The sequence below is a fragment of the Ovis aries genome, unplaced genomic scaffold, assembly GCF_016772045.2.
Source record: "Ovis aries strain OAR_USU_Benz2616 breed Rambouillet unplaced genomic scaffold, ARS-UI_Ramb_v3.0 scaffold_801, whole genome shotgun sequence".
Lineage (NCBI taxonomy): Eukaryota > Metazoa > Chordata > Mammalia > Artiodactyla > Bovidae > Ovis > Ovis aries.
Window position 1 is genome coordinate 85286 of NW_024599825.1, and position 11844 is coordinate 97129.

Here is an 11844-nt window from a genome sequence, read left to right on the forward strand (position 1 = left end):
AACCACCAAAACTGAATTTAAACAATGTGCAAAAATGAGGCTTGAGACACACTGTCCCATCTATACACACCTGGTGACCAGGAGAGGTTCCTTTTTTACCCATGGGACAGTCCTGGATAGGTATCATGCAAGAATAGGCCCTGGAAGTCCTGGAAGGAGTCATAAAACATGATCATCTTTACCTGGGCTGCAACAGTTTTGTCTTCTTTGGTTGGTAAGACATTTCAAAATATTTTTTTTGTATGTTTGTTTTGGCAGACAAAGTTTTTCACTGTATAGACCCTACTGGGAAATTTTATCAGAAATATATCTATTTATCTTCAGCAGTTACATTCATCAGTTTATATGTCCCCGATGACCTTTCTTTATAAATAGAAAGAAAACTAACATGTTTAGTATGCATTCAGTCTCTTTTTAAATCACTTAATTTGAATTAAATCCCTCTCCATCCCATCTGCACTCCCACCTCTAGGCCAATAATAAAACCTGCATAGAATGAAGGCTGAACTCAGGGCACCATTGTGGGGATTACAGTCCCACTGTATTCTTCGCGGGGGGGGGGGGGGGGGGGTGGGGGGTGGGAATTAGTTGCTAACATTAAAATCAGTAGATTATACATAAAGATCCACTCTTCTAGCATCGTTTGCAAACATGGCCAACTGGCCTGCTTTCCAGCATGATTGAAGTGGAGGAAAGGCTGCTCTAGTGGTAAGGCCTATGCTGCCCAGGGTCCAACATGGCCACCTAATCCTAGTATCATTTCTCTTGCCTCCTGGGGCCATGAGTTTGTGAGAACCAGAGTGCTAGTTTGCATAAGATAAACACTACTTTTGTCTTGATCATCTTTGACTTTGAAGCCTCTAACTCAGAACCCAGCACACAGTTCTTCCTTGTACATTTGTTGGATGATATAAAATATCTTGTGGATGCATATGACATTTCTTCCAATACTGAAACCATGCAATTGAAGTACTGCTGCTAAGTCGCTTCAGTCGTGTCCGATTCTGTGCGACCCCATAGACAGCAGCCTGTCAGGCTCCCCGTCCTGGGATTCTCCAGGCAAGAATACTGGAGTGGGTTGCCATTTCCTTCTCCAATGCATGAAAATGAAAAGTGAAAGTAAAGTCACTCAGTCGTGTCCGACTCTTCTGCCCTAAATCTTTGATGCAGACTGGCGCCATAGGTGACCCTGATCTCGGCCATTAGATCCACTACCTAAAGCCAGCTGTATGTCCCTGGGCTGTCCCTGAAGTCTTTGCTTTGCCATTTGACAACTTATCCTCCTAGCAATCTCCTCTACAACTGAGGACCACAAACCACACCTCATAAAGTGGCTAGAAAGACCACATGAGATTATAAATGGTAGCATGGCCCTAGTATTCATTTTTATGATGTTCTTAGCAGTTTTTTCTTCATGTTGGCAGGTTTACCATACTCTTAGATGTCCATGCAGATCAGTTTGGTTTTCCAGGCAAGTGACAAAGAAGAGATCAAAGTAGAATTCTCGTATTCTGAGAATTTTCTAAGACCATTCCCTAAGGACAATGATGGAAATAAAAATTTTATCGAGAGACTTGTATTTTTATCAGATCCATTAGTGCCCTAAAGGGGACAATTAGGGCAGGTTAGAGCACATATAACTAGAAGCTCCTGGTCACCACTGCATGCTAAAGGACTAAAGCTTCCCTGAGTACTTGGAGCCAGGAAAGAAGCATGAAGTGGCTTGTGCTCCTCGGGCTGGTGGCCCTCTCAGAGTGCATAGTCATGTAAGTACAGGGACTGCAAGTGGCATCATCTTCCTTTCTGGGATTTTTCTTTTTTCTAATTATTCTTCCACCCATCGGGATTTGAAAGGAAAAGAATATTTCCCTAACAGTCTTAAAGTTCAATTCTTACTTGTTGATAAGTACCTTGCTATAGGAACTGTGGGTCCCAGGATCTTGGCATAGATTCGCATGGTTGCACAACTCTTGGGGTCCAGTTATGTTGTGACCTGTTGAAAATGTAACTCCTTGGAATTGTTCAGTGCACAGCCAGTGCAGATATAGACATGGTCCTGTGGAATAACATTTTTCTACATTTTATTCAACATGTCCTCTCTGTTCTCTCTCTGCTTCAGTGTATATGTCTATGACTGCATCTCTGTGTCTCTCTCATTATGTCTCCATTTCTTTGGAAGCCTCTGTGAGTGCAAATCTCTCTGTGTTGTTTTCTTTCCTTTTAATTTTTCTTTTGCATTGTCCTTCCTTCTTGAGCCTCTTAATTTCCTTATTTTGTTCCCTATCTCCTGGATTCTTTTTCTCAACCCTCTCTTCTATTCAACATAGAGAAGGATAGAGCTGCTTAAACAGTGTTTTACATCTGACAAGCAGTGTAACCACAGCCAACTCACAATCTTCCTGCATTTCAAATTCCTCCCCTGTAAAAAGAGGATAAGAATTTCCCTTCTACCTCCCTCCCTGAGCATCTTGAGAAGGATAGAGTGGGATGGCAACAGCAATGCTAATGGCTGTCATTGTTGAGACTTCCTATTTATCAGGTACTTTATATCCATCACTTCAGTTATCCCCCAAATATTATATTCGGAGGGTGGGAATTATTACTTTCTACCTGTTTACTGAGGGAGAGACTGAGACACCACATGGTTAAATGGCTTACCCAAGATTATGGAACAGAACCTGTATTCAACCGCGTGTCTTTGTCATGGTACATGCATAAAATTCTGACAATAAGGTGACACTCATAAAAATGATTGGAAGATACACAGTGCTATTGCAATGACATTTATACCTTAACAGAGACAGCTAATTGTTGCTTCTTTGTTTTTCCCCCCAATTTTGGTGAAAGAATACCTCTAACAAAAATGAAGACCATGGGAGAAATTCTCAGTGAAAACAACTTGCTGAACATTTTCATGAAGGAACACACTTATAGACTGTCCCAGACTTCTACTGGTAACTCAAATATAACTTCTCTACCCATGAGGAACTTCCTTGATGTGAGTGTGTTGGGGGATGGTGCTCCACATGCGCCCTGGGGTGTGGCCTAGCATTGGGGTTCTTCTGGAGGTGGCAGGTGGGATATTGGGGCTGGGGCTCCTGCAGGAGGCAGAAACACTGAGAAACAGGGACCCCACCCACAAGAGAAGGCATTCTCATCCTCAACTCTTCGTATGTGGTGACTGGGACCAGCAATGACCATGTGGCAGGTAAAAATCCATTTCTGTGTCAAAGATGGGTCTTTAGTTTGAGGGAGATTGCTCCTTCTAAACTAAGTGAGCCACTCAGTTACAGATGAAGAGTGAGCCATCTCTGGTCAAAAGATAAAGCCAACTGCAGAGCAAGTGTGAATCCTCAGGCAGAGGAGTTCAACTCCCACAGATGCAAGAACCACAGCAGTAAATGTTACTGAACCCCTCATCTGTGTAAGGCAATAAGAATCTAAGACTATGGTTATTGTTATTATATTAGGAAAAAGGGCACATTTTGTCTTCAAGAATGCTCATGCCAGCCGGAGAGATAGGCAAAGAGTAAATACACATCAAATGACAGGGTTACCTGTGTGGTATTGATTGGACATCGTCTGAGTTTAGAGGGAATGGCTGGGGTTGATCACAGGGGACATCCTGGAGAAGGAGGTGCTCAGGTTAAGTTCAAAGAGGAGACAAGAGATCGTCTCAAATGAAGGCACCAGGACTTCCCTGGAGGCCCAGTGCTTATGACTCTGGGCTTCCAATGCAGGAGGTACTGCTTCAATGCCTGGTTGTAGAGTCAATAACCTGCATATAGCATAGCACAGGAAAAAATATCAAATGCAGGCACCTCTGTGAGCAAACGCTGTGAGCTCCACAGTGGTTAGAAAGTGATCTCAGGAGACATGTGACACCCAGAGGGAGGCAGCAGCGTGGGAATCAAGGAGAACCAAATATACACTAACACACTCCTCCTGGACCCTATAGCTCATCTATGTTGGTAATATCACCATTGGAACACCCCCTCAGGAATTCCAGGTTGTCATTGACACAGGCTCATCTGACTTATGGGTGTCTTCCATCTTTTGCACCAGTCCAGCCTGTTGTGAGTACAGACACACCCCAACCTACCTTCTTTCACTTGCCCTGCCACCCTGTTCTACACCCTTGACACCTGCCTGACAATCATCTCTTATGTGTGCAGATAAACACAATACCTTCAAGTATAACGAGTCTTCCACCTATCGGCCTACCCAAGAGACCTTCAACATAATCTATGGATCTGGGATAATCAAGGGATTACTTGCTTATGACACCATTCGGGTAATGTATAAACAGAAGTTGAGTCAGGACTGACTATGGAGTGACTACTGCTTACAAAACAGATACAGAACCAGCTGGAAGAACCTGACCTCCCTTAACTGCCCTAGGGATTGATCATCCTACCCACAGTGTCCTTTCCCTGGGGAGACAGCACCCTTGGTGACATACAAACTCCCAGATTAGTTAACTCAGAGAGTGCCTTGGGCTGTGGACTTGCAGCTCCTCTGCCCATGAGCAGCACAAGTTTCATTTTGCTGGGCGCAAGTAGAGGGGGGAAAAGCACTGATGTTTATATTCTCAGACTGTCCTGGGCACTTTCAGGTAATAACTGGTTTAATCCTGCAACAACCCCACACAGCAGATGTGTTGATTAGCTAACGATACAGATGAGGAAGCTGAGGTGCAGACAGCAAGGGCTTGCTGAGGTCACACATGTGATACGTGGTGGAGCTGAGCTGGCTTGTCAGAACCAAAGCTGGTGGTGGTTGTTTGGGGAAAGGATAAAACCAATCTGGGGACCCTGGGTGCAGACAAGCACTTCAGTATCCAGGGTGGATAAGCAAGAGGCCAGAGATGTAGGGGGGCCTGATAAGTGTGTTCTCAACGTATGGGGCCTTTGAGAGTCTAATAAAACCTATAGCCTGCCTCCCCCCAAAGTACCTGAGTAGTTCCCCTCTATCTCTTACTGTCTCTCTCTCATACACAGTAGCACAAACACACGCATATCCCCAAAAGTGTATTTCCCAGGTAGTAGTTTCATAAGAACCCTGCCAGAAACATTGTAAAATGGACTTCTGTCTTCCTGGGCAGATGCGGAATCCATAACACATAACAATTAATTCAGTCTTCTTCTGTCACCAGATCACAGCGATGCCTAAGAGAAAGCTATCTGCCCGCTACTCATTTTGTCCTCAAGGGGAACCACTGGGTCCTGACCTGACTCTGTTGCCCCGCCTGTGTAGAAGGCTTGAGGCCAATTTGACTCACACAGAGTAGATGTTTTAACATCTATTACCCACACAAATGGAACCCAAATCCCCTCCCAGCTAAGTCTAACTATCTGATGTTCACCGAAGAGAAAGCCGGGCCTCAGTTCTTCCCTGAGGATCTAATGGCAGTGCACCCAGCCCAGTCCCAGCCCCGCTTCACAAATCTCTAAGTGGGAATACTCTTCTCTCCACAGATTGGGGACCTTGCTATCACTGACCAGCCATTTGGCTTAAGCCTGGAGGAATATGGGTTTGAAAGTGCACCCTTTGATGGCATCTTGGGCTTGAACTACCCCCACATGTCCGCCATAGGAGCCATCCCCATCTTTGACAACCTGAAGAAACAAGGTGCCATTTCTGAGCCTGTCTTTGCCTTCTACTTGAGCAAGTAAGTCTGAGCTGGACAAGCCCTCTCTCCAAATTAGCTTGAGATGCTTCAATGGCAAGAAAATTATCGAATACTTGATACAGAAGTATCCTGAGAGAAAATCTGGAAAACTATGGCCCCAGGGCCCCGCCTGGCTTCACCCAGGCTTTTATAAATAACATTTTATTGGAACACAACCCTGCTCCTGGGCTCAAGAGCGGCAGGTTGGTGTAGGTGGTGAAGGGAGAGGAAGACTAATGCAAGGTGTCAGGATATGAGTTGGAAGAAAATGCAACAAGATTTCTAGATGAATTTGAAATGGAAGGAAAGAGAGGGACAGTGGAAATCTTTCCTTCCTCTCTAACATTTCACTCAGTGCCCAGGACCACTACACAATTTGCAGAAGCCAGTGTAAAACCAAATTGTGGAACCCAAACAGAAGTGTGGGTTCCCTTTTCAACAAGAATTGGGAATTTCAAGACAGCGATAGCAGAGGTGTGGGTCCTGTTGATGTGGGGTCTCATGGATAGCACAGGTCACAGGCCAGGGAAGCCAACCTTGGGTGAGCCTGAACCCACACCTTTCGCACTCTCAGGCCTTGATTTTTCTGGCCTGAGACAAGAGCGAAGCCAAAACCCTTCGGCACACTGTCCTCCGAGGATATCTTTGACCACTCATGTCGCAGAGTTCCCGGGCCTCTTCAGAAGACTGAATGGGTGGAGAGTGGCCAGGTGGCCCAGTTTCTAACCTCCTCTGTGCCACTCATTAGCCCATGACTGACTTCAGTCCAGTTCTCAATTGCTTCTCGTCTCGATTTCTGTATCTGTAAATGGGGACATTATTAGGGCCTTGATGGGTGGATAAGCACAGCCCTGACAGTGCTGTTGTTACTGTCCTCCAAGGATCCCCTTCTCTCTTCTCTCTACAGATGCAGGGGGAAGGACAGTGTGGTGATGTTTGGTGGTGTGGACAAAGCCTACTACATGGGAGAGCTCAAGTGGCTGACCCAAGCAGGTGACTGGCGTGTAAACATGGACCAGTAGGCCTTTCCTTCTGAGGGTCAGCCCAAGTAATGCTCCCACATATGTACATGGACACAAGCAGATACACCCAAATGCACTCACAGACACATAGTCAACAGACATATACACCACCCACAAAGACACAGACAGACACACAGACACATGCAAACACACAAGCAGGCACATAAAAACACAAGCAGACCAATTAAATACACAGACACACTTAAACAGGCATAGGCACACAGAGACTCACAAGCAAACACGCAGTGACACATACAAACACACAGATACACAAACCACCCATAGGTTCACAATCGCCCACGCCTCCTGACCAGGGCTCTGACCAGAGTCCTTAACAGGCTCCAGAGAGGCCTGTGTAGCTAGGGGAGGACTGCACTGCTGAGTGTGAGGTAGGGATCTCTGTTAGAGGACCCTACAGTGTGGTGAAAAGAGGAACAGGGAGAGTTTTCTCAGCCTGAACAGAGCTGTGATAAGATGACCAACTATTCATGTTTACACAGGACTGAGGAAGCTCTCAGTAGGTATAAATGTTGGTTTAAAAACAGGGAAAGTCCTGAATAAATGGGGAAAACTGATCTCCTTAAGGAGGAGCTAGCCAGCAGTGGAGAGAGGTTGGCCACAGTCTTGACACCTGAAAGCAACTCATAATAAAAGACACCCTACATGATCATAGCTACCTATTGCCTACCCTGGACACACAGTGCAGCAGATGCTGTAGCTGAGGGAATCAGGAAGGAGGGATCCAGAAATGTCTTGAGAACAAGGGGCAATAATTGATGGGATTCTGTGTAATACCCTCAGAAAAAAGTGGCTCTGTCCTTTGGAGGTTCCATGGGCTACTCAGGTATCGCCTGGCCAAGGTCTCAGTGTCTGAGCTGGGTGAGTGAGCAGTGCTGGGAGACACCCTCTCCCAGGGCAGCCAGTCTTCACCATCCCTATGAGAATCTGCTGCCCCTGGGAACTTCCGTCTTCACTGTGTGTTTGACCCATTTTTGTTTGACTTCAGATATAGCTCTCTGATTGTTCTTCATTCATTGTTTTCACAGTGTTCATTACTCATTCAACAGACAAGCATTGTGCATCCACTGTGTGCCAGGCACTTTAGGGATCTGATGAGAATAAACTTGCCCTCACATCTAAAAAGGTAAATGTACATGAAGTGACTCCCACACACAGTGAATTATCACTTTGGTACATGCTAGACATGAGGAAGGGTCTACAGAGAGGGACCAAGATAAGAGACTGATATACACCACGGGAACGACTTCCCCAAAATTATGACAATTAAGCAGAAATCTAAAGGATGAGAAGTTATCTAGAAAGGGAAAGGGAGGTCTTCTAAGAAGGAAGACCACCTTGTGTCAAGGTACAAAAGAGCCTGGTGTATTCAAGTGCTGCATTTAAGGGTGTCAAGTTGCCATGTCCAGAGCAAAGGAAGAGTCAGGGAAAGAGATGAAGGGATATTCAGGAGACAGTCGGGCAGGGGCAGCTCTGGGGAGACTCAGAGTAACCTTCATGTCCACTTTGTCCCACTGTCTGGCAGCATCTCCATGAAACGAAAGGTTATTGCTTGTTCTGGAGGATGCCATGCTGTTTTGGACACCGGGACATCACTGATACAAGGTCCAACAAGTCTGGTTAATAACATCCAGAGGCTCATCCGTGCCACACCCCATGGTTTCAAGGTGAAGGGTCATGCCAAGGGTCACTCCCAGTCTCCATGCACAACAAGGATCTCCAGGGCCAACCTCTTTCCCTCTCTCTCTAACAGCACTATATCTCATGTTTTGCCATCAATATCCTGCCCTCTCTTGTCTTCACCATCAATGGCATCAACTACCCAGTACCAGCTCGAGCCTACATCTTCAAGGTGAGGGGACAGTCCTGAGGGTTGATTCTCAAACTGAAACTTGCAGGAACCTTTTTGGGGCTGCTGCTGGGAGGAGGGCGCCATCTGCAGGTCTAGTCTCACCATTGCAGGTGCTGCTGAGCCCTGTGGCTGGGCCAGAGCCTCCCACTAAATAAACCACTTGAGAGTGAAGGGCCGTCTGGGACATCGATCTTCCTGAAATAAATGTGGAGACACCACCCGATGCTAGCATGGTAGGAGTCACAAGGAGATGGGAACACTAAGGTCCTCAGTCCTCAAAGAGCTTCAATTCAGAGCTCTCAGATGCATGAACATGAAAGTCAGCTCTAGAAGTCCCTGAAAATAGGCCATGTGGCATGGGGATGGCTGGGGACAGTCCCAGTGTGCCGTTCCACCCTAGGGATTAACAGTCTCCCTTCCCTCTCCGTGTTCTCCTTGTTTGAATGATAAATGACGTGGGTACCCGACCCCTTGGTGGAGAGTTTGAATGCTAGAGCACATAAGGGGACCCTGTGACAGGCTTCATGACAGCTCCCAAGGGAGTTCAGAGCAAGCTCTGAAGGGCTCAGAGAAGGCTTTGAGGCAGATCCAGAATTTCAGTAATTCTAACCCCCCACCTCATGGAGCTAGCTACAAGGAAGCCCACTTGGTTCTGGGCAAATCTACACTGGATTTCATGCAAATGGCACCCCAAGGTGCTTTGCTAAGGGGCACTGGGCACTTATTAGAGTGATGAGGGCTTCAGACTGATAGGTGGGGGTGGAGCACCAGAGTAAGTCACCCAACCATTCCTGGAGTGGCCAAAGAGGGTGAATGTGGATCCAAGCAAGCTTCCCAGAGGGCCTGAGCTAAGTCTTAAAGAATGAATTGTAAGCACCTCTATGAATGTATTTTAAATAGCTAACAAACAGCGAGCTACTGAATACAGCACAGGGAATTCTGCTCAATGTTATGTGGCAGCCTGGATGGAAGGGGAATCTTTGGGACAAGGATACATGTATATGTATGACTGAGTCACTTTACTGTCCACCTGAAACTCAGAATATTGTTAATTACCTATACTTGAATATGAAAGTAAAAGTTATTTTTTAATAAAGAACAGGTTCTGGGGATGCAGGAGAAGAACCAGCATTCTCTGCAGAGAAAACAAAGAGCAGGAGTCAGAAGGAAAGGAACAGGGAGTGTAAGGAGAACTATGGGACACTCTTGTTTTCGAAAAAATTGTATTGAAGTATGGCGGTTCATGGGGTCACAAACAGTGGGACACGACTGAGTGACTGAACTGAACTGGACTGGTGGCTGATCTTCAGTGTTGCTTTAAGTTCTGCTGCACAGCAAACTGACTCAGTTGTACACATACAGAAATACATATTCTTTTTTATTCTTTTTCACTGCTGTTTATTGAATATAGTTTCTTACACTCTACAGTAGGATTTTGTTGTTTATCATTTCTTTGTATATTGCTTTGTTTCTGATAATCCCAAATTTTCTATCTTCTCATCCTCTACACCCTGCCATATGGCAGCCACATACCTTGGCCCTTTCTCATGTGGGATGAACCCTCACATCCCCAGATACCAAGAAAATCACCTGATAGTAAGCAAAAGAGTGAAATAAAACCAAGAACTGTGCTAAATCTGGATATTGAAGGCATTTGCAGGAAAGGGCTCAGGCTGACTGGTGTGTGTCTCTGACTCCCCCAGGATTCTCAAGGCCATTGCTTTGCCACCTTTAGAGGAGGCACAGAGCAAGATAACATCTCAGAGACCTGGGTCCTTGGTGAAGTCTTCTTGAGGCTGTATTTCTCAGTTTTTGATCGAGGAAATGACAGGATTGGCTTGGCACAGGCAGTGTAAATCTTGGACTGGTTCAGGAATCAATCAGGCTGCTCCTAACACACACTGGCTCACACTTAGGACACTCCTGCCCAGGATGCTGGTGAACTGCATTTGGTGCTCTGCAAACCCTATTCTCAGTAAAGAATAAAATGTTTCACTCTTAATGGTCCTGAAACAAATGGGTGCCTCTGTTTGGGTCTGGGAGGTGCATAATGTTTGGGAAGGATCTGGAACCAATTCTGAACACAAGTGAGAGGAGCCCAACTCCAACTGGCTTCAAGGAAAGGGGGGACTATTTGGAAGGATTCTGGGGATCTGGGACATAGGAACCAGAGCAGATCCAAAGATCTCAGTGCCTGGACCCAAGAAATCAGAAGTCATCAGTTCTCTTTCTCATCCTCACTCTTTCCCCTTGACTGCAAAGAATATAATCAATCTGATTTCACTATTGACCATCTGGTGGTGTCCATGTGTAGAGTCTTCTCTTTTGTTGTTGGAAGACGGTGTTTGCTATGACCAGTGCATTCTCTTGGCAAAACTCTGATTACCCTTTGACCTGCTTCATTTTGTACTCCAAGGCCAATTTGTTGATTATGATGGCTACTCCAATTCTTCTAAGGGATTCTTACCCACAATATAATGGTCATCTGAGTCAATATCCTCCATTCCAGTCCATTTTAGTTTGCTGATTCCTAAAATGTCCACGTTCACTCTTGCCATCTCCTGTTTGACCACTTCCAATTTGCCTTGATTCATGGACCTAACATTCCAGATTCCTATGCAATACTGCTATTTACAGAATTGGACATTGCTTCTATCACCAGTCACATCCACAACTGGGTGCTGTTTTTGCTTTGGCTCTGTCTCTTCATTCTTTCTGGAGTTATTTCTCAACTGATTTCCAGTATCATATTGGGCACCTACCAACCTGGGAAGTTCATCTTTCAGTGTCCTATCTTTTTGCCTTGTCATACTGTTCATGGGTTCTCAAGGCAAGAATATTGAAGTGGTTTGCCATTCCCTTCTCCAGTGGACCATGTTTTTTAGAACTCTCCACCATGATATATCTGCCTTGAGTGGCCCTACATGGCATGGCTCATAGTTTCATTGAATTTGACAAGGCTGTGATCCATGTGATCAGATTGGTTAGTTTTCTGTGACTGGTTTTCATTCTCTCTTTCCTCTGATGGAGAATAAGAGGCTTATGGAAATGTCCTGAAGGGAGAGACTAACTGAGGGGGATACTGGGTCTTGCTCGAATGGGTAGGGCCATGTCCAGTTCAGTTAAGTTCAGTCTCTCAGTCTTGTCTGACACTTTGCCACACCATGGAGAGCAGCACACCAGGCCTCCCTGTCCATCACCAACTCCCAAAGTTTACTCAGACTCAAGTCCATTGAGCTGCTGATGCTATCAAACCATCTCATCTTCTGTTTCCCCCTTCT

General features: G+C 45.6%; 1 protein-coding gene across 1 annotated transcript; it reads left to right on the top strand.

Annotated features, from left to right (window-relative positions):
- Positions 1-1451: 1451 nt before the first annotated feature.
- On the top strand, positions 1452-10565 carry LOC121818489 (pregnancy-associated glycoprotein 1-like). The gene is made up of 9 exons (XM_060408754.1): positions 1452-1766; positions 2848-2998; positions 3959-4076; positions 4176-4294; positions 5478-5671; positions 6579-6689; positions 8237-8378; positions 8465-8563; positions 10267-10565. Exons 1-9 carry the CDS (start codon positions 1714-1716, stop codon positions 10417-10419), a joined length of 1140 nt encoding a protein of 379 aa, XP_060264737.1. The 5' UTR covers positions 1452-1713; the 3' UTR covers positions 10420-10565.
- The last annotated feature ends 1279 nt before the right edge of the window (positions 10566-11844 follow it).

Bases quoted from the DNA above. Each gene is read 5' to 3' on its own strand.
- LOC121818489 (XM_060408754.1), top strand. From the start codon at position 1,714: ATGAAGTGGCTTGTGCTCCTCGGGCTGGTGGCCCTCTCAGAGTGCATA. The intron at 4,295-5,477 runs GTAATGTATAAA...TTCTCTCCACAG, and splicing joins TTGCTTATGACACCATTCGG to ATTGGGGACCTTGCTATCAC. The intron at 8,564-10,266 runs GTGAGGGGACAG...TGACTCCCCCAG, and splicing joins CTCGAGCCTACATCTTCAAG to GATTCTCAAGGCCATTGCTT.